The 22,125-nt window shown below is 41.5% G+C and overlaps 9 protein-coding genes across 9 annotated transcripts; 4 read left to right on the forward strand and 5 right to left on the reverse strand. All coding sequences in view use genetic code 12, as the record gives it.

Annotated features, from left to right (window-relative positions):
- Window positions 1-278: 278 nt before the first annotated feature.
- Window positions 279-1,628, forward strand: PICST_89256 (transcriptional activator of amino acid biosynthetic genes; the record flags this gene model as incomplete). The annotated part of the gene is made up of 2 exons (XM_001384156.1): window positions 279-1,145; window positions 1,263-1,628. The coding sequence occupies exons 1-2, from the start codon at window positions 678-680 to the stop codon at window positions 1,626-1,628; spliced, it is 834 nt and encodes a 277-aa protein (XP_001384193.2). The 5' UTR covers window positions 279-677.
- A 2,752-nt stretch (window positions 1,629-4,380) lies between these two features.
- On the forward strand, window positions 4,381-6,252 carry PICST_72073 (purine-cytosine permease). The gene has a single exon (XM_001384157.1). The coding sequence runs from the start codon at window positions 4,574-4,576 to the stop codon at window positions 6,107-6,109; it is 1,536 nt and encodes a 511-aa protein (XP_001384194.1). The 5' UTR covers window positions 4,381-4,573; the 3' UTR covers window positions 6,110-6,252.
- Window positions 6,253-6,363: 111 nt separating this feature from the next.
- On the reverse strand, window positions 6,364-7,995 carry PICST_59274 (predicted protein; the record flags this gene model as incomplete). Its single annotated transcript, XM_001384497.1, has 4 exons — window positions 6,364-6,627; window positions 6,670-7,478; window positions 7,644-7,817; window positions 7,854-7,995. Coding segments are annotated over 4 exons (1,389 nt in total), but the record flags the coding sequence as incomplete, so codon positions are not given.
- Window positions 7,996-8,755: 760 nt separating this feature from the next.
- PICST_83260 (predicted protein) lies at window positions 8,756-9,580 on the forward strand. Its single transcript, XM_001384158.1, has one exon. It carries the CDS (start codon window positions 8,768-8,770, stop codon window positions 9,470-9,472), a length of 705 nt encoding a protein of 234 aa, XP_001384195.1. The 5' UTR covers window positions 8,756-8,767; the 3' UTR covers window positions 9,473-9,580.
- A 636-nt stretch (window positions 9,581-10,216) lies between these two features.
- Window positions 10,217-13,348, forward strand: INP51 (Inositol-1,4,5-triphosphate 5-phosphatase; the record flags this gene model as incomplete). Its single annotated transcript, XM_001384159.1, has 2 exons — window positions 10,217-10,666; window positions 10,721-13,348. 2 exons carry the CDS (start codon window positions 10,217-10,219, stop codon window positions 13,346-13,348), a joined length of 3,078 nt encoding a protein of 1,025 aa, XP_001384196.2.
- Window positions 13,349-13,668: 320 nt separating this feature from the next.
- PICST_58235 (predicted protein) lies at window positions 13,669-13,875 on the reverse strand (the record flags this gene model as incomplete). The annotated part of the gene is made up of 1 exon (XM_001384498.1): window positions 13,669-13,875. A coding segment is annotated over one exon (207 nt), but the record flags the coding sequence as incomplete, so codon positions are not given.
- Window positions 13,876-14,071: 196 nt separating this feature from the next.
- Window positions 14,072-16,007, reverse strand: LEU6 (Alpha-isopropylmalate synthase/homocitrate synthase (LEU4)). Its single transcript, XM_001384499.1, has one exon. The coding sequence runs from the start codon at window positions 15,891-15,893 to the stop codon at window positions 14,166-14,168; it is 1,728 nt and encodes a 575-aa protein (XP_001384536.2). The 5' UTR covers window positions 15,894-16,007; the 3' UTR covers window positions 14,072-14,165.
- A 1,048-nt stretch (window positions 16,008-17,055) lies between these two features.
- Window positions 17,056-18,111, reverse strand: AAD3 (aryl-alcohol dehydrogenases; the record flags this gene model as incomplete). Its single annotated transcript, XM_001384500.1, has 1 exon — window positions 17,056-18,111. One exon carries the CDS (start codon window positions 18,109-18,111, stop codon window positions 17,056-17,058), a length of 1,056 nt encoding a protein of 351 aa, XP_001384537.1.
- A 2,559-nt stretch (window positions 18,112-20,670) lies between these two features.
- Window positions 20,671-21,555, reverse strand: PICST_45972 (predicted protein; the record flags this gene model as incomplete). Its single annotated transcript, XM_001384501.1, has 1 exon — window positions 20,671-21,555. The coding sequence occupies one exon, from the start codon at window positions 21,553-21,555 to the stop codon at window positions 20,671-20,673; it is 885 nt and encodes a 294-aa protein (XP_001384538.1).
- Between the last annotated feature and the right edge of the window lie 570 nt (window positions 21,556-22,125).

A 22,125-nucleotide genomic window follows, 5' to 3' on the forward strand; every position in this document is an offset into this window, starting at 1 on the left:
ATATGAAGGGAAGGGCTGTCTGTATGAAGGTGGATCTGGGATTCATTAGTAATAAAGAGTATGAGGTTTACGCGTGAAATTTATTTTCAACAATTAGCGCACCTGTACTGCAGCGCAATGGAAGTGAAAGTAAAGCCGCTGCGTAAAACTCGGACCTCTAAAGAGGAGAACCGAAAATTTTTATTCTGCCCTTCTCAGTTATAAAAGTAGTGCGATTCCTTCGACCGCTGAAATTGTAGATACACTTTTCTTCTTCTTCTTATCAACAACAACTTTATAACAAACACATATTTACCTTTATTATTATCCCTTCCCCTAGTTTTTTGATTCCAAAGAATTTCAAAATGTGTGCTTAAACCTATTTCCCCTAGCGTTTGTTATATACCCCCTGAAAATTATTTTATTACATTAGTTAATTAAAATAAATTACATTAGTTTTATCAATCTTAGATATAAAACCAATCGAGTTGTTTCCATCCAATCTGTCCACCATGTATTCGTGATACCAGTTTTTACCGTCCAATATGACGTCTCCGTTTATACGAGCTTATCTACTGCCCTAGTCTAAAAATTTGAATTTTTACAAGTCCAGTTTACATCCAGTTACACCAGAATATCCCACTACGTTTCAGTTTTTAAAATTGTCCCCTGCTACATATACACAAGTTACATTAACAATGTCCGCTTCTACTACTATTCCTATGATCATGTCTGCTGATTCCATGTTTGAATCTGCAGATATGTTTATTCCCCACAACGAGCAAGTCGCCAACCCCTTCGAAGAAGAGGTTGCCGCAATCAGTCGCAAGAATGCTGAACTCGACTTGAGTTCGGCCTTGCCAAATGAGAGACAGTCAGAGACGTCTCCATTTAACATCCATTCAGCCGTGTTGGACTCCGTGTTCTCCAACGTGTTGGATGAGCATGACAACATCCAAGACCATACTCCTATGTTTGACGAACTCGACTTCATAGTCGATGGAGCCAAGGTCAACCTGAAGGATGACTGGGTGTCCTTGTTTGGCCCTGCTGCCGACTCGGATGCACAGATAATCTCTTTAGATGCAGACATTGAAGACAGCTTGGTCAAGAAGGAAGATTTGGACGATGCCCTTTTGGACTTGTCTGTTCCTTCGGTTGCACCAGTAACCGAGGCTAGCAGTCCTGCTCCTAGCTTTTCCACAATCGCTACAAGCACTACTGCTGCTACCAAGAGGTTGTACAGTGAAGTTGAAGATACTTTCGAGTTCTCATACAAGAAGCCCGAACAGTCGCAGCTAATCACTCCCAACCCCTCTTCAAACTTGCCTACTCCACTTTTGGATTCCCATAGTAAGAGTAGAACAAGTGCTCCTTCAAAGAAGGTCGACCATTTGGGTTGTGTCACTTACTCCAAAAAGCAAAGAACACAGCCTTTGGTTCCTATTGATATCGACGATAGTGCCGACCCTATCACTCTCAAGCGTGCTAAGAACACTGAGGCTGCTAGAAGGTCTCGTGCTAGAAAGATGGAAAGAATGAACCAATTGGAGACCAAGGTAGAAGAGTTAATCCATGAAAAGTCCACCTTGGAATTGGAGGTACTCAGATTGAAGGAGATGTTGTTGGCCAACGGCATTAAGCCATAGGCATTGTGAATTTAATTGATTTCAGTTCTTGTCTTGCTTTAACTTTAAAAAATAGTTATTTCATATATATTTGAAAACCAAAAAAAAATGATTGTTAATATATGAAAATAATAAAATCGGGAATACGTAATAGTTAAAGTTTCACAAATACCCTTGTAGTCGGTCTGCAAAACGATTTTCAGAAAGACTACAAAACTGCATGAATGGAGTTTGTCCTTCAACATAATGCACTCGGGAACTGTTCCAATGGAGCGACCCTTCTAGAAAAGAAAGACTTCACCCCATTCGGACACCTCCGCGATCTTCTTCCTATAGCACGTTACAGTGCACTGCTTGGTGTCGGCTGTGACATAAGTATAGTATGGTTTTCAACTGGAAAACCCAAATGGTTCAGTGCCTTTCTCCATCGGAGCTCCACGGCAGCCAATTAAGCTTTGGTGATTTTTCACAGCCTTACAACTCTACCAATATAGATAGCCTTTATCGTCTGCAGGAGAGGGGATCTCGGACTGAAATTTAATACCGGAGCTTATGATGTTGCCAAGCACATACGAGTTTGTAGAAGATAATTATATGGATACGTCGTTAGCATTCTGTATGAGTGGAAATTAGTTAGCGTTCTCCGCTTGTAATTAGAGACGCTATAGGGTGTAAAATATCACTGTTAAGGCAAATTGAACAGAAAATATACACTCTGATAGGCATGTACAGGACAAGACAGTAATAAGGTCCCTCCAAATATCAGCTTCTCTTCTTGTCTGGCCAATAGGATGAAGGGATTGGGAAATTAGACCATTAGTGTTGCGGTGCTGGTGTTTCTGATAGATTCACTTTTCCGGTATCTAAATGCGTTAAATATTTTCCGTGATATTTTTAATAGCACTAATAATATAATAGAGTTGATTTTTAGCGCCAGAATCTGGAGTATTGGCCTAGGAAGAAGAGATTGGATTAGTACAGCTCACTAGTATATCGAAAACCCCATGCCTCTGCAAAGTCATGATAGTCATTCCGCCGTTTCGAGCGATATTACAATGACCCCGTCGGATCGATGCACTTTTGACATACACTTACGAAAGCAAAATACGAAAAAGAAAAGAAACCGTGAGCCCGTCACGTACTAAAGTTCGCTGTTTAATTTAAGATGTAGCAGTAGCAGTCGTAGAGGTATAGTAGCGTAAGTAGGCGTGGCTGTAGCACGAGTTGTCTGACTTCAGTGGGAGTGTACTCCCATAGCCGTTGGATTGGCCATAAATGCCATTTGGAACAGGCAAGAAACAGCGGGTTTTCGACAGAAACGTCCGATGGTAATTTCCACGATAAATTAGATTTTGACTCGTTCCATGCACGCGATGCATCACCAGATTTGAGCAGAAAGAAGAGTGAGATGCCCGCTGCGAAGGCTGAAGCTAGGGATTGCGTCGGGGAGCCAATGGCTAGCAGAACTACGATTGGGAGAAACTATTATGGTTATTGGTGACATATACGAGCCGAAGGGATGCAGAATATGGTTATTGTTGGTGAGATCCCATTTCTCCTCTAGCCAGAAAATATCGTTCCATCATCAGCGATAAGCCTGAAGAAGCAGTAGTGAAGCCAGGATAATTGGCACTACACTACTTGTACATATCCAAGTCCTGTACCCAGACTAGCATCGCAGCGTTCGTATTGTAAGGGGGGTGGGAAACTCCAGCAGAGTACAGAATTCGGTAAGCCCCTTCGCACCAGAAATGCCTATGGAACTGCTGAAAGAATTTGCTACAGTAACATAATGAGGAACGCGAGGTAGAGAAATTGATGACCGACAAATTGATCTTTGACTCCAGCGTCTATACCGCGAGCATTTCTACAGTGATGTGGAGTACTCTGGGTTAGCGTGGATTTAGACAAACTAGTAGGGCACAAATTTTTCACAGTAGCGAGTGGAACAATGAAAATTTTCTGTGCCACTCAAGCGGCTCCCAATAAAAATACACCAGATTGGGCGTTATCTATCGCAGTTCGTAGTTTGGCCAGCGCGAGCCCAAACCGTATAAACGGCAACGGCACTGTCTTAGCAAGGCGGAGACGACCAAGCGTTGCGGTACGGGTGTGTCAGTATCACAGCACTTCTTGGCCTCGGCAGCTCTGACGAGACTTCCACTATCAGGGACCAGCGTCGGATGGGTCTTGGTATTGGATTTTGACAGTGAGAATTCGTTCCTTGCAAAATACGAAAAGGTAAAAATGAAAAAATGAATTAGCCGCCGTGGAGCTTCGAGAACACTGGGATAATAGTCAATGAACTAAATGAACATGGAAGCGCATCACAATAACGTACAAATGTACAAATACAAAACTACCAAAGCCATCTACGAAATCAATTCCAACCCCTTCTCCAGCTTATCAATTCACCCCCAAATGGATCGTCGAATTCACCTCTGTTGCGGCTATAATGCTCAATAATCGTTATCTTTGTCGTCTGCAGTCTGCTGAAATGAGCTGAAATGTCATGGACACTCCGCGGCAAGGCGATTTTACCCATAGTTAACTACGGCATCGTACACTACTGCAGGTTTCCATGTCAGTTTGGCACTGCTTTTCCTAGTAATTAGACTCGGCCATTTGTGGGTTTCTTTTGATTAATATTAGTGCATTATTTTTTATTTTTCAGATGGCATTCCACCCGTTGGAGTCCTCTGTCTATATAAGAATATCAAGATCTGGACATTTGCATCTTTTTTCACTTTTGGTACCGTGCTTGATCGAAGTGCTGAGTTTGATTCTGAACGTTTTGTGTGTTCTACCTCACGTTTGTGCTTTTGATTTTTGACTGACTGCTGTCTCATCTGTCAACGCATCCAATCTTGTGTCTGAAAAAAATAATTTTGAAATATTGGAAAGTGAAAATTTGAAAATTTTGAGCTTTCTTTCAATACCTACAACTCTCCAATAATCGCTGTAAAATGAGTTACGATCCAGAAAAGGGCCCTGCCGACTTCAAGAAGTCCACAGACTCGTTCGAAAAGTCCATCGAAGGTGGCTCCGGCACTGCTGAAGTCAGCAACGAAAACTTGGGCTTCATCAACAGATTAGCTGCTAAGTTAAATGCCGAAACCAAGGGTATTGAATTGGTCACCGATGAAGAAAAGACTGATACCTCTGTCGCTAATGTCTTTACCATGTGGTTGTCCGCTAACTTGGTCATCGCTACCTTCTCCTTGGGTACCATTGGTGTCACTGTCTTTGGACTTTCGTTCTGGACATGTGTGTTGGTCATCATCTTCTTTTCTCTCTTAGGTGCCTTCCCTGTTGCTTTCTTCTCCACCTTTGGTCCCAAGTTGGGATTGAGACAGATGATTTTGTCGAAATTTTTGGTTGGTGACTGGGCCACTAGAATTTTCTCTGTCATCAACGTTGTTGCTTGTGTCGGTTGGGGTGCTGTGAACATTATGTCATCTGCCCAATTGTTGAACATTGTTAACAACGGTGCCTGTCCTCCATGGGCCGGTTGTTTGATCTTGGTTATCTGTACTATTCTCGTTACCTTCTTTGGTTACAACGTTATTCACATGTACGAGAAATGGTCGTGGGTTCCTAACGTCGTTGTCTTCATTGCAATTATCGTTAGAATGGCCAAAGCTGGTACTTTCACCGCCGGTCACTTTGAAGGTGGTTCAACCACTGCAGGTGGTGTCTTATCTTATGGTGGTGCCATCTATGGTTTCGCAACGGGTTGGACTACTTACGCTTCAGACTACACTGTCTACCAACCAAGAAACGCTAACCCATGGAAGATCTTCTTCTACATCTACGTGGGTTTGATGCTTCCTCTCTTATTCACTTTGATCTTGGGTGCAGCCTGTGCCACCGGTACTTTGACCAACACTAGATGGAATGAGTTGTACTCGGAAAAATCCATTGGTGGTTTGGTCTACGCTATCTTGGTGGAAGATTCGTTGCACGGCTTTGGTCAATTCTTATGTGTTTTGTTGGCTCTTTCCACTGTCGCCAACAACATTCCAAACATGTATTCGCTTGCTCTTTCTGCTCAAGCTGCCTGGTCTCAATTTTCTAAGATTCCTCGTGTCTTCTGGACCGTTGCAGCCAACTTCGTCACCTTGGCTATTTGTATTCCAGCTTATTACCACTTTGAAAGTGTCATGGAAAACTTCATGAACTTGATTGCCTATTACTTGGCTATCTACCAAGCCATCGCTTTCTCTGAACATTTTATCCACAACAGAGGCAAGTTCTCTGCTTACGACTACGTGCACTTTAACGACAAAACTGTGTACCCAGTTGGCTACGCAGGTACCTTTGGTTTCTGCTGTGGTGTCGCTGGTGTCGTTCTCGGTATGGACCAAGTTTGGTACGCTGGTGTCATTGGTAGAAGAATCGGAGACTTTGGTGGTGATATTGGTTTTGAAATGGGTTTGGGTTTCGCTTTTGTCGGCTACAACCTCGCCAGACCTTTCGAAAAGAAATATATTGGACGTTAAGCTTCACTTTGCTTGACTTTATCTTCTCTTGTGATATTTATTCAATCTGTTTTTAATTCCCCCAACAGCTTGATTTATCTTAATCTTTCCTTCTTCAGTGTATTTATAGAACATTCAATATTTTAATCAAAATATTCATATCGATATCACGGTAACTACATGAGCATACAGTATTTTATCTATGCCACTAAACTCTAAGACTTTAACATCGTGTCATATTCATTATAATGCTATATACATATTAGTTCGACTATTTACATGTCACCGAAGTTCAACATCTTCTCATAGGCTAACACTTTGCCTTCGAGACCAAACTTCGTCAATGCAAGGAAGATTTCTCGTTTAAGCGACGAGTCAATATGTTCTCCATTGGACGTAAGGTACTTATCCAAATGTGGCATCAACCACATCATCCGGCCCAAGTCGTCGGACTTACGTGACGCTCGTATGAGTATCTTGAAGAGGTCGTTGTCGAAAATGCGAGACTCAACCACTTCTCTGTCTTCTATCATGAGCGACTGATTCAAGATCTTGTCCGGTCTGCTTCCGAAGCTAAGAACCACCTTCAAGGCTTCGTTTTCAGCATCGTCTACAGAGTGAACTACGAGTTTGTTGAAGAGTGAGTCAAGGTACTGAAACTGGCCCAACTCGATACAAGCCCTCATACCCAGATACACCGTTTCCTTGGATACATATATGGGCGAGTCAGAAGCAAACACCACAGGGGCGATCCCCAACTGCCGCAGTTGCAGACGGAAGAAACGAGACTTCGACATGAGATCAGCCAAGTAGCTTCGGTTTACGACCTTCTCGTGTTTTGCAACTTCGTCTAACCTAAAGAATGATAGCATCTGTTTTAATGTTTCTACATCAGACCGCGGGACCTGGTACCTTAGTAGACTATCAAGTATCGAAGGTGTTTGCTCAATCAAATGCTGGAAATGCAAAGCAGAAAGTTTGCAGCCGTTCAACACCGTCGATTTGTGTGAGAATCTGGGTAATGTCTGATATACAAGGGTTTGGTAGTGGTATAACTGTAGGTCGCCTAACTTGTCTAGCAACAATTTGAAAATACCGTAGCTGGGGATGTTACTCTTGCTTGTTAACAAAGTTCGGGTAATGCCCAAAATCAAGTCGATATGTCTCAACTCGTCATTCTTGTTGAAAGACTCAAAATTCCTCTTCAATCCTTTGAGAAACTCTGTATCATTGACTCGAGGATTGTTGAATTGCAAGTAGTTCGTTGCCAAAACAGATTTGATCAAATCAGAATGGTCGTAGTTGAGATGCTGGGAAGATTTGTAGTACTGGAAAAATGCCCTATATGATTCAATGGAATTGAAATTGTCTGAACTACGCAAACTCTCAACTAAATCAGTCACACTGGCAAAGTCGAGGCCCTGGAAGAACTCCTGGTAATTGTTAGGACTAGAAGAATTGGTTTTGTAGAGAGGCGTTAGTTGCTTGATGATCTCGATCTTCTCAGGACTGTCCTTTAGGTTTCGAAGTAAATGGATATACAATGAGCTTCTACGCTGTGTACTATCAGTATTTGGCAAGAGCATGTGTTTGATGTTAATTTCAATCAAAACTGAGTTGACAAATGAATGAACCAAGAGAAGAAGCGAATTCTTCATCTGCGCATTGTAGTAGCTCAAATAAGCAACTCCAAGTTTCTTTTTAAGCTGTTCATACGAACTTATGCTCTCTACAGTTCTCTCGCTAGCCATTGATGAATTGGTACTTCCATATCCATTGAACAAGGCATTGATGTTATCGTCGTCTTTAAAGATATGAACAATTTTCTTCCTGTGATCTGAGAATTTATGTGCTAATGAGTAGTTTTCCGTCATCTCCTTCGATTTTTCAGCGCTTCGCTTCTGTACTCGAAGAATTCGTTTATTGTCATTACGTTCTTTTATTGCATCTTTCTTTAAGACTATTCTGCCGGGAGAAAGAGGCCGTTGAGGCTGTGGATCAGAGTCGTTCTCCACCTTTTCCAAGTCGAACTCCCCCAAGTTTTCATTACAATTCTTCAAACTGTACATTCTCAATTGTACAAGCATTCCAACATTCGTGGAAAGAAATAGCAAGTGCCAGGGGTGAGAAAACGACGACCAGAAACTTGGTGAATTTCGTCGTATAGCCACATTGCGTTGAAGAATGTGGAGTTTGCGATAGCTCGATCGGGAGACTGCACGCACAGTACCCGAGTTTATGAGCAGAAACATCACCGCAAGGGTTGGACTAGACTGGAGTGTTTCGGCATGCAATATCAAATTGCAAAAAGTTGAAAATATATGAAAAGTGGTTCGGTTTGAAAAATTGATATTATCGCGTGACTACATCCACGTGATTCTTATCGTAACGGACACCAAATCACATAATCAACTCATAAACCAGCGCCAGTATTATAAATAACAGTATACTGTACTGTATTGTGATATTGTGAATGTTCTGAAAGTACAAGTTGCTCAGTTTCATATTTTTGAAAGCACTATAGATACATAAAAGACAAGATATCTGAAATCACTATAATCTTACCACATGAGCAATTACACGTGATACACGGCCAGTTGTTCACTTGAAAAATGTCTCCACTCCGATTTTTTCAGATTGGAAAATTACTTCTTCATTGAAAAATCCCACCCTACCACCATGAAGTTTTCTGCTATCTTGTCTGCTGTTTTTGCCTCCATTGCTGCTGTTTCTGCCATTGAACCTGCCGAAGGAAGGCAACATGAAATCGCATTTATCGTTGACTACAAGATCAAGCAACAGCCAGAGTTGACTCAGGCTGATGTTGCTGAGTGGACAAACGGCGAAACCATCACTTTGCAATACCACGCACAAAACAATGAGGCCGAAGAGGTCACTATCATTGGAGTTTCCGGTACTTTCATTGAACCTTCCACTGGAAATGTCAAGGTCAACATGACTGCTGCTACTATTGGTCCTATTGTTGTGGCACCTGGCGAATCTCACGTGTTTGAACAGAACATTCCTTTGAACGTCCTTCCAGATCACTACTTGCTTGTTCCACAAGTGTATGTTGCCCATGAAGAAAAGGTGAAGCATGTTGCTATCAGGGGCCAATTGGCTACTGTTGTCGAACCTAATGTTTCTATCTTCAACCCACAATTGTTGTTCTTGGAATTGGTTTTGCTTGCTACCTTTGCTGGCTTTGGCTACTTTGTCTACGAATTCTGGGGTAAGCAATACTTCAAGGGCACTGCTCCTGTTGCCGCTAAGGTCAAGAGGGCTGCCTCTCCCTCTTCAGCTACTGCTTCTGGTAAGGCTTACGATGAATCGTGGATTCCTGAAGCTCACTTGAAGCAGAAGAAGACCAAGAAGGCTGCTTAAGTTAGCTACCAAGGTGTGGGATACTAGGTATCTACGCTAGGTAGGCTATCGAGCTGTATTCTTCGGTAGTGGGACGAAATCATTACGTCAGGTGACGTCACCTGGTGCTTTAATTCTATTGTCTGTTTTTAGTATTGTTAATACATTAATGTAAAACCAGAATCTATATGTAGTATAATCAGTGTGGTTTTGAAATCTTGAACTGAGATCTCGTTTTCAGAAGTTGGCGTATTCTTGTGACAGTACGGTTTATGAAACTTGGAAAGGAGCCACGCTACATTTTCTATTTGTGGAATACAATATCACTTTTTCATCTTCTCGTATATTCTTCCTAAAATGTCTGCCTTAGCAGGTCTTTTGTTTAAGCTAATTTGCTAGTAAATTTTGATCTCTATAATTACCATTTTCTGTGCGCACCGTTCTCAGCCTTTTTTTACGATTGCTCTCATGCAGTACCCAGCTAAAAGTATCTCAAACCAGACTCTCTGAAGATTGGTAATTTCCTTCTCTTTCCACTAGACAGAGCCATTGCGTCTGCTGTTCATTCTATTGCACTGTAACTTGTTCAGTTCATTATTCTCGTATCTGGCTGTGTACTCAATTTTTCAGATCATCAAAAGCAGCTCCATACACTCTACAATTGCCGTTCTGCTGCACAGCCTTTTTTTAGCCTAACAAACTCTCCAAATACAACTCAGCACTGATATAGACCATACCTTTTGAAAGAACTACAAACGTATCAATATGAAGCTATATCTCAACGAGCGGCCGCGAACGTTCCTTGTGATCAGCAATAGCTACGCACTCATCATCCGACATCCGAGACCGAAGTATCGTTCTTCAGGACTTGCTTCGCATCTTCATATTCACAATGGAGCAAACAAAAAAGATCCATCTGGGGCCAACTTCTCGAACAAAGTACTTGTAGAATTCGTACGAAAGGACGACTTGGACCTCAGCCAATTCAAAGACATCACTCCGAGCAAGACAAAGCTGCGGAAACAGATATTGGCATTCATAGGTTTGCTCAATATGAAAAGTAACATCTACTTGGGATTCATCACCAGTGAAGAAACAATAGCACTGCCGACCATAGGCGAAAAGGTGTCTCAGATTAAAACAGTTGACTTTTACTGTCTCAATAATGATGAATACGACCATCTTTTGAACAGACAATTTGACGAAGAGCCGGATGTTGCAGCTGCTATGGCTTCTCAGTTCTCGCTGATGATGTCTCCCTATTCTCAGCAATCTCAGGAACGAGACAAACTACGATCTGAGTCCCCTGCCAGTTCTGTTCGCAAGTTACTATCCAGTGGCTCTTTCTACTACTCCCGTAATTTCGATATATGCTCCAACATCCAGGAAAGAGGAATACCCGATACAGCGAATCCGAAGTTCCTGTTGATGGCAGATTCTCCATATTTCAAGCGATTCATGTGGAACTCGTTCATGAACGCCGAGCTCATAGAATTCCGTAACCGTCTATCACTCTTTGAACAGCAGCAGTTCGATTCCTCTGGTTTTCTCATCACGATGATAAGAGGCTATGCAAAAACTGTAAATGCCACTGTAAACAACGAAGACGCTTTGTTGACACTTATCTCTAAACAATCGTGCATAAAGAATGGGCCCTTGTTTGGTGACTGGGGATGTGATGATGACGGGGCTGTTTCCAACTTTGTGGAGACGGAAGTGGTGATATACACCGCTAAGTACTGTCTAGCATACGTGATAGTACGAGGCAATGTGCCCATCTATTGGGAACTAGATAATTATTTCTCAAAAAAGAACATTCTCCCCAACAAAAACAACCGGAAGATCGTATATCTGCGATCTTTTGAAGCTTCTCAACATGCTTTCACGAGGCATTTCGACAGATTGGCCAATCAGTATGGTGAAGTGCACGTACTAAGTGCTCTTTCTACGGATAAAACTACATATAAAGGAGATTTAAATCAGGCATTTGAAGAACATATAGAATCGTTCAACAGCACTGCTCCAGATCTAGACAATGGAGCCTACAATGCCCTCAGTTACAATCTAGAGTACACACGAGTACCACTAACTGTATCAATGATGAAGAAATTGGGATATGGAGCCCAGAATCCTCATGACATAGTAGCCTTGTTGGTGGAATCGATCGTAGACTATGGAGCCTTGTTTTTTGATCTTTCAAAGAAGACGTATACGGGAAAACAGTTAGGAGTGTTTCGAGTGAACTCTTTCGACAGTTTACGAAAAGCCAACTATATCTCGAAGATTATCAGTCAAGAAGTTATTGAGTTAGCATTTCGAGATATCGGCTCAACTATAGATCTTGACTTATACATCAAACATGCAAAGCTTTGGTCAGAAAATGAAGACATTCTTTCCAAACTCACGCTTAATTTCGTATCTACCAGTTCGAAATTACAATCGTCGAGTGCAACTTCTACAAAGAGTACCGTCAAGTCACATCTCACAAAGAAGTATCTCAGTGGGGTGGTTGATACAAAACCCAATGAAATGGCTATCTTAAAGCTACTTGGACGACTACAAGATCAAGTGAGCATTACCTTACATAACCCTATTCATGACTACGTAGCCAGAGAGTTGACAAAGAGAACTAAAGAGTACAGCTCGTATAAGAATATCTCGGTGTTCTCTTCTACGTTCAATGTTAACGGCACGTTTAATGATGGAGATATTAACAAATGGCTATTTCCATCTGATGCAGATGTGGACAAAGCCTACGACTTGGTATTCATAGGGATGCAAGAAATTGTAGAGCTCAATGCCTCCCAGATGGTGAATATCAATGTAGGCAACAAGTTTATGTGGGAACGTAAGATCAAGCAGGTTTTGGATACCAGCAATGCTAAAGGTCTCAAGTACGTTTCTTTGTGGAGTGGTCAGATTGGTGGTATAGCTCTCTTCCTCTTTATCAGAGAAGATGAGATCAAAAGCATTTCCAACGTAGAAGGCTCGTTCAAGAAGACTGGTTTGGGTGGAATGACAGCTAATAAAGGGGGCGTTGCTGTAAGCTTCAACTATTCGAATACAGACTTATGTTTCGTGTGTTCTCATTTCGCGGCTGGAATGAGCAACATTGAAGAAAGACATCATAACTATAAGACACTTATCAAGGGCATGTTGTTTTCTAAGAATAGAAAAATCAGAAATCACGATGGTGTTATCTGGTTAGGGGACTTTAATTTCCGGATTGGTTTACCCAACGACCAGGTGAAGCCACTTATAGAACAGAGACAGTTCACGAAATTGTTTGAGTATGATCAGTTGAACAGGCAAATGGCTAACGGTGAGAGTTTCCCCTTTTTCGATGAAATGGAAATCAAGTTTGCACCAACGTATAAATTCGATAATGGAACTACAACCTATGATACTAGTGAAAAGCAAAGAATACCTGCTTGGACAGATCGTATTTTAAACATGTCAAGAGAAAAAATCATCAAGCAATTGTACTACAATTCGTGTGAAGATGTTATCTTTTCTGATCATCGTCCAGTTTCTGCTGTTTTTAAGATTAAAGTTCACATTGTAAATCAGACAATCAAGAAAAACTTGGCCAACGAGTTGTACGACAGCTACAGAAAGAACATAGGTGATATTAACGACATCTTGAGCAACAACAGTAACGTCATGAAGTTCTTTGAAGAAGACAAGGTACTTCCACCACCAAGTTCTGAAATACAGAAATGGTGGTTGGAAGGAAAACCTGCCAAAATCAACATTTCAGAACTCAACAACGAACAGGTGGAAGATGGAGATGTCAATGTGATCAACCCAAAGCTACCACTGAACCCATTTGAAGAGTCCACGGAGCCTGAATTCATTCACAAAAGCGAGTTGTTGAAATTATTGAGCAAAGCATAGTCATAAATACATTAATGTGAGTTAGGAATCGTCTATTTTGAAGTAGTATACATAGATATCATACACCAATAGATGAAAGGCTAAAGTAAATTCTCTACGAATGAAATATTAGTTAAGTTGAATTAGCGAAATGAAATCAATTGTAACCAATTGTAACTGTGTAATGATATTTTCACAATTGTGATTTCTCTTGATATATCTAGTATTGTGTTTTATGGTTGAATGTATCTTCTTTGGATATTATAGTAGTGATATGATTTATTCGAAGTTTAATCGTTCTCTTTAGTTTCAGTTTCCTTTTCTTTTGTACTTTCTTCCGTTTCTTCTGCTTTTGATTCTTCTTCTGTTTCTTCTTCTTTTGGTTCCTCTTCTGGAACCTTGGTTATGCTTTCAGCTTCTTGTAGAATCAGATCCATTTTGGCTTCAAGACTATCCAACAATTTCTCCAACTGAGAAGCCTGTTTTTCGGCCTCAGTTATCTGCTTATATGCTTCGGCGATACTCAGAGCATCCTTTTCTTGTGTCATTTCAGTATATGTTAATCTGTAGTTTTGTTGCGTAGAAGAGTGGAAGTACAATGGAATTGTAATGTTGTCTACCAAACACAGATGATAAGGTCACGTGAATTCCTTGAATCTTGATGAAGTATTTCAGTACTGCTTGATATTCTACAAATTCTCTACCGGTTCTACTATTACGTATTTGTAGTAATCTACTCAGCGTGTCAAGTAATCATCATAATTTTTTTTGGGTGAACTAAAGAGGTGTCGTAACAATAAGACTTGAATAAATAGTATCGTCAGGGAAACTAAGATATCTAAATATCCTTGTTTCTGTGCAAGCCGTTCAAGATGGAGATGAGAGATAAGAAAGAAGCTTGCGAGACATCTTCATGGATACCCACACCCCATCTGGTGACGTTGTCGTTTTTGAGTGAGACTTCGATGTAGGTGGCTGCACGAGAATTCGAGTCTACACCCAATGAGTGTTCGTGGTAGTGCTTGACGTTTAAGTCGATGTTGAGGTGTTTGGAGAGGGCAGCATTGAAAGCCGAAAGCTGACCGTTACCCTGGCCCTTGATCTTGACGATCTTGTCATCGATCTGGATTTCGGCTTCAATTTCCTTCTGGCCCTTGGCAGGAGTCAGGATGGAGTAGTCGATCAACTTGTAGGTCTGGTCGTTGAAGTTGTCACCCTCGTAGTCAATGTAGTATTCTTGCTTGAACAAGTCACACAATTCTTCGTTGGTCAACTCCTGACCCTTGACTTCAGCACGCTGTTGAACCACCTTGGAGAAAGCCACTTGCAATCCTCTGGGCAAGTCGAGCTCCAAGTTTCTCAAGATGACCCAAGCGGAACCACCCTTACCAGACTGCGAGTTGACTCTGATGATGGCCTCGTAAGTTCTGCCAATATCCTGAGGGTCCAATGGCAAGTAGGGTAACTGCCAGTGGACATGTTTTCCTGCAGCAGCTTCGACCTTCTTCTCGTGCACATTGAAACCTTTCTTGATGGCGTCTTGGTGCGATCCACTGAAGGCACAAACGACAAGGGCACCTCCATAAGGAGCTCTTGCATGAACAGGAATCTTGTTACACTTTTCTACTACGTCGATAACAGAGTTGATATCGGAGAAGTCAAGCTTAGGTGAAACACCCTGAGTATACAAGTTGAGAGCCAAGGTGACCAAGTCAACGTTACCTGTTCTTTCTCCATTTCCAAATAAGCATCCCTCAACTCTGTCAGCACCAGCTAACTGGCCGAGCTCAGCGGCAGCAACAGAACATCCTCTGTCGTTGTGGGGATGTAACGAAATTGCGATCTTTTCTCTTTCCGAGATGTGAGTAGCAAAGTACTCGATCTGGTCGGCATATATGTTTGGAGTAGCCATTTCCACGGTAGCTGGCAAGTTGAAGATGATAGGTCTGTCTTCAGTAGGGCCCCAGGCCTCCTTGACGGCTTCGCAGACCTCTACAGCGTAGTCCATATCGGTGTCTGAAAAGGTTTCTGGCGAGAACTCAAAGTCCCACTCAGTTGCTTGTTGCTTGGGGTCATCTTTAGTCAAAGATCTGACCAACTTGGCGCATTTTACGGCAAGAGCCTTCGACTCTTCCTTGGTTAATCCAAAGACTACGTTACGGAAGCAGTCCGACGTAGCCAAGTATATGTGCACAATAGCCTTTTTGGCTCCGGTCAACGACTCTACAGTACGCTTGATCAAGTCCTCTCTACAGGGAGACAAGACCTGGACAGCAACGTCTGCTGGAGCTGTTTCCACAGCGAATCTGGTGAAGTCAAAGTCGATCTGCGATGCCGAAGGAAAGGCCACTTCGATTTCCTTGAAACCAATATCTACCAACTTCTTGAAGTACTCCTTCTTTTCAGCAATTGACATGGGATCTGGTAAGGACTGGTTTCCATCTCTCAAGTCGGTGGAAAGCCATCTAGGTGGTTTTTCAAGCGTACGAGATGGCCATTGACGATTGGGTAAATGTACAGGAGGGAAAGGCTTGTACTTTTGGGATGGATCAGCTAACATAGGCATGATGGGCGGTGAAGATGTGATCGAGATGAAGAGGATGATATTATTCAAGTCAGTCTCGGTCAAAAACTGGCACTAATGCTATTTATATATGTTTTTTATGCAAAAGTAAGAATGATCAGACTTATGAGTCAAGAGCGGAAGAATATTGAGTGAAAAATTTCGACCCCACGAACACCAAAAAAATCCGACTGAAAAGTTTCACAATGCGCAAATGATGCTATTAACTACTGCGGCACGGGTGTTTTTTCCATCTAGAATACTCCAGGTTTTCCTAAGCTGGACTGTGGACCCACCCTTACATAAGCCATCGCCTGTGTATATCTCTCCTGTACCGCTGTCAGCGACGGACCGGAGTTGGCTAAGTACCGAACCTTCAGGGAGACTTCTGAATTTGGCAGTCTGCGTAGATGGTCTCGGTTAGGAGCGGTTAGAGGATTTGGTTGCAATCGGCGGACCAACGGGTAGAGAATATTTGCACCCATACTGGAGAACTGGTTTTTTTTTTGCTGTGTATATCGCTATATTCATTTGGCTCGGAGATCAGTTCTACAGACGTAATAGGAAGTGGCTCCAGCTCTTTTGGAGATTGCTTCTATCTGGGTCATATCCTGTTGAATTTTGGGGCCCCTTTTTGGGGGACTTTCTCTGTTCTTTGTCATATACAATGGGTAACAGATGGTTCCTCTTCTGACTTTGCGTTCACCATTGGAGCGGAATAGATGGAGATTCTGGTAGAAAAGTCTGTGGATCTTGTCAATCCCGATTGATGGGATTCTTCTCTACTTTTCCTAGTATTTGGAGAAGCCTTTAATGTGTAAGACGTTACATGGACTTCGAGGACTGGCTCCCCACATCTCGCCAATATGTTGGAGTACACTGTTTCCGCCCCTTATTACTGTTTTATTGATAGGACCAGAGAAAACAAGGTAATAGTTACTTCCACTCATATTTATTCATACTCATATATTCATACTTATTTATTTATTCATTAGTTTTGTAGATTTCAACGTGCCCAGTATCAATGTGTCTAGCATAATGAGAAATCACTCTTTACCAGTCATTTCAATTCACTTGCAACTATTATACTTTCCGGAATACAGGGGACGTATAGCTCTACAAGCATTGAAGTATCCAACTTAATTCAGTTTACCTTGAATGAAAACTAAACAAATCCGTATACTCGCTTAGGCTGGTAAGGTTCTTCCAAGTACGCAAGTTCTTCATCAGTTAACTTGACACTGAGAGACTTAATAGCATCGTCAACTCTTTCTTCAGAGTTGAGACCGATGATAGGGAAAGCACCTTTGCTCAAAACCCAAGCAGAGGATATTATAGCCATGCTGACGTCACGCTTTTTGGCAACTTCTTCAACTCTGTTGATGATTTCCTTGTCGGCTTCGGTCAAGTTTTCCAAACCAAAGATCTTTTTTGCTCCATCAGTTTTGGCAGATCTGTTATGTTCGGACTCTACACCAAGAGGTCTAGCCAAGAGACCTCTGGCAATTGGTGACCATGGTATCAAACCAACCTTACCTAAGGAGTTGTCGTTACAGAATGGAATCATTTCTCTTTCTTCCTCACGGTAGATCAAGTTGTAGAAGTTTTGCATACTGATGAACTTAGCCCAGCCATTCGTTTCAGCTATGAATTGCAATTCAACGAAATCAGCAGCTCTCATAGAAGAAGCACCAATATATCTGACATCGCCATTAGAAACGACATCGTTCAAGGCTCTCATAATTTCAGCCTTTGGAGTAGACTTGTCCAATCTGTGGATCTGCAACACATCGATATAGGTTCCCAATCTTTCAACTGAACCCTTGACAGCATCGAAAATATGTTTTCTCGACAAACCTTGGTTATTAGCAAATTCATAGGATGGGTAGTCGTATTGGTTGGCCATGTTTAAAGTAGGAATATTTGTATCAATTAGGTTGTAGCACTTGGTTAAAATAACCACTTTGTCTCTTTGGATGTTGAACTTCTTCAAAAACTTACCCAAGATAACTTCCGATTGACCGTTGGAATACATGTCAGCAGTGTCAAAAGTTCTGATACCAGAGTCGTAACACTTTTTCAAGATTTTGAAGATCTTTTCTTCATCTTCCATAACCCAGTCGGCCCAAACCTTCTTTCCGTAGGACATGCATCCCACAATGATAGGAGAAATAGCCAAACCAGAGGCACCAAGCTTTTTGTATTCAATTGAAGAAGACATACTGAATGAAATTTACTGTGAATGAGTTATACTAAACAATTGAGTAGCTTTGGTCAAATGAGAGGCACTTCCCAGGAGTTTTGGGGTGGGCTCCTTATATAGTTTTCCGAATTTTTCAACCTCCAGATTTGGTACTCGGCCGATCCCAATCAAGTAATTAGTTCTTCGAAAGCTGTTTCACCGAGTTAATACCGGGGAGTCACAGCTATACAATTTGCCCCCAAAATCGTGTAGAAGAACTGGTCTCTCAGACAATTCCCAAACTCTACTAATTGATTAGTAAGCACTTAAGAGGCTGATGGGCAATCGTACAATGTTGGTTGAAAATAGGGATAATCGTAGACCCCCAAAGAACCCAAAAAATACCGCAGGGGCCGACCAGATCAAACTTTGATCAATTCTGAAGATCTTGCACACGTGAGCAACTTCTATTCCAGACGTTAATAAATCTAGAAGTAAAACTGCTACTGAAGTCGAATGGATCCACTCACTGTCAGGGAAGTTCCTGACCTCGACTATTGCATTTCATCTTCAATTATTTGGCACAAATTCGAATGCTGAAAAATTTCCCCACACACCAAAACTGTGTAGGTTATACAGCTCTGGTAACTTACTGATTTCACAAATGTGTACATCTCTCTTAGCGCCCTTCAGGTAGTTAATATCTATTTGCACTCGTTCGATATTCTTCAATTAAATATTAATTGAAGGAACAGTTCTTCAAGGGTTTCATGTATTTGTTAGCTTAGAAGTACAACAATTTATCTTAACACTATTCTTTCCCCAGTGCTAGGTTTTTCAGTTGTTAGACCAATGAATTTCCAAGACACAAAGCACGAATCTCCAGCTGACTCCTGATTGGATTCCTTACAGTTCGCCTAAAACACGAAGGAACACCTGCCCGCTTCAAAGAGATTTCCTCCGTGGGGGTAACTCATTTTCGGAAAATAAAATATATTTCCGCTGTCTACTGTGTCACTTGCAAACTTATCACTGCATCCTCCTTGCATTTGCAAATCCGTCCATCTTCTGCACAAATATGGAGTTCCTGCCTGCACGGGAGTTCGGACCGACCAACTAAATTGCTGGGGTAAATGACAAACGTATAGTGGAAGAACAAGCGGCCCAACCAAGAAAGGACTCGAGAGCAAAAGAATAATTGAAGGCTCCTTTGGTAACTACTGCAACGTCTTTCAACACAAGTCTCTAAAAATTTTGAATACCTTTTTACCTGAAGGCTTTCCATGGAAATGAATTCTTCCTGGATGAATTACAATTAAGCCCCATTGATAAACCCTGCAAGCTTTCCTATTTCACACATTAAGGCCCGATATGCATTTAGACTTTCTACAACTTTTAACTAACCAAAACTCCTGAAAATTCCAAAATCATTAGCCTAATTTCCTATTTTCACTAAATTTGGAACCTTCTTTGCAGCAGGTTATATTTTCATATTTACATGCTTTAACTAGAATGTATCTGGCATTAGTGGGGGCTTATTTATTTCTCGGCAGTTCACTTTTGACGTCTAGATTGCTATCGCTTAGCGCCAGATTTGATAAGTGCTTACCTTTAATTTTTACTATATATAAGACTTAACACTTTCATCGATTCGACAAATTGTTGAAATTGTGCTGAGCGACTTTCACCTTCGTCATGTTTAGCCTTGCTCTCAAGGTTCTCCATCTTCGAGCTGCATTTGTCTTGTTGGCAGTTGGAGACATGACTAGAAATACCCATTGTGTTTTAAAAAATGGTGGTGTTCGTTTTTCTAGGGCATTCTTGTTGAGACTCGCAAGAGGTGTTAAAAGAGTATGACAAGTGTGTGGACAGCTTATTCTATTGTCAATACTATTGTAGGATCTTGTAGAGCTGCTGAATGTATTCCCGGAATAGTTGCGAAATATGTGAAATATGGCAATTGGAAACTCGAAGACTACTATGGCAAATCGTAAAAGCTAAAGAACATTCTTCTCAATTGTGACAACATCGAAGCCAGAGACTTCAATATCTCTAGCCCAACTGTATTTTCCATGTTCAATGTAACTTGAAGTCGCACCCATATTTCTTTAAGTCATCTACCCACTTATCCATTTATTCATTTGATCACTAGCCCATATTCGTCCGTTTGTCCATTCTTCTGTTCATTTATTCAGTCCCACACAAATTCAGTTGAAGTTATTTCAGCCAATTCTAGAAACAGCTTCTTCCAGTGCTAAACCTTCATCTCAAAAAGAACCAAGTACTTCATCCTCTTTCACTACATAGCCTATATCCAGGAACAAGTATATTAATATCAATCTGTGTAAATATATATAATAAGAAGTCAGAAGACAAGACAAAAACGGCACCAAAGTACCCATTAGATGCTAGAGACACTTGCCAAGGTAAAGAAGCAAAACTAAATTTTAGTAAAACATAGTACAAAAAACAAAAACAACCATTTTCACAGTGGTTGCGAAATGTTTGCCAGGAAAAAATAGAAAGTACCACAAGAATCACATAATGCTCTTACGATATGATTCTAATGATACGATAACTCTTAACATATCCTCATGTCTAACGGGAACCGAAGTATCCACCCAAAACAGCAGCAAGAATAATTACAATAAGAACACAGATGGCAAGACACCACAACTTCTTCTTTCTGGCAGCTCTGGCAGAGGCTACAGCCTTGTTGGTGTGACCAACACCCTGTTCGATATCGTGCTGGGCATTGGCGACTTGTTCATCGATCTGTTGGATAGGTTGGTCTTGTTCAATGACCAATTCTTCCATGTCGTGGAACAACTGAGTCAATTCGGCCATGGTCTTTTCCAACTTTAACAATTCACGGTGTCTGACTTGGACTTCGTTCAAAACGGTTCTAGCCTCGCCTCTTCTGTTAGACTGCAAAAGAGCTTGTTGGAAGTACTGTTGTGTGTCTGACCCGTCTTCAACCACAGCCTTGATTTCAGCATCGCTGGCATCTGGTTTTATGATCTTATATTGTCTCTCGGCCTGAGCCTTGGTCTGTTCTCTGTTGTTGACTTCCACCAAACGGTATTCCTGGATCAAGTCCAAGAATCTCTTTCTCGAGTTCTCAGCCTGGTCGATCTTGGTCTGGTCTCTGGCGTGCGCAGCTTGGGTCTGGATGTTTTTGATTCTCTTCTTCAAGTCCAACTGTAACGACTGTGCCTCAGCAACAAGGGTATCAATCTGCTTGGAGCTGTATTCAGTGTCATCCTCGTTCAAGTCCAACTCCTGGATGAAGTTTCTCTGCTTGTTGGAGATCAAGTTGATCAAGTTTGAGTACTGGTCCAACGAGTTATTTATGTCTTGTACCTCGTTCATGAACGAGACAAAGTCATCTTCGTTGGAGCCAGACGAGTACTTGTTGTAGTTACCCATCTCGTACGAGTTCGGGTTGTTGTTGGTGTTGCTTTTCTGGTAAGGGTTGCTCATGGTGACAATGCTATGGATATAGGGGTAGAGGTATGAGAAAGTGTGAAATTAGTGATTATAATTAATGAGAATTGAGATCTGAAACCAATGAGAAAAATCAAATTCGGCGACAATTGATATTGATGGTGGTATAATTGATGACAATATTTGAAGATTGATACAGTACAATGATACAATTGTATACTGATAGAACGATTCTTGTTTATGAGAATGATATAAGTCAGAATATATCAAACAATCGCTACTTATTGTCTATGTGTTTATTCCTATCGGATACGATGGAGAGTTAGGAACAGAATCTTTCGGGCGGAATTGCACAACGGAGTCTGGACAGATGATACGACGGACTGGTGACACGAGAGCTACACTAGACGCGGTGGTGATGGACGGTGTGGCGGTAAAAAGAAGATAAACAAGAGTTGAAAATGTCAAGTTGGTGAGAAAAAAAAGGCCCTAGACGACAGGCGGTGCGCCGAAAAAATCGTTGATGAAAATAGCGAAATAATGGGAAAAGGGCACAGTGCAAGGCGCTGGAAATGGCAAAATTAGTGAGAACGTGGAAAAGGAAAT

This window comes from Scheffersomyces stipitis, chromosome 4, assembly GCF_000209165.1.
Source record: "Scheffersomyces stipitis CBS 6054 chromosome 4, complete sequence".
Taxonomy (NCBI): domain Eukaryota; kingdom Fungi; phylum Ascomycota; class Pichiomycetes; order Serinales; family Debaryomycetaceae; genus Scheffersomyces; species Scheffersomyces stipitis.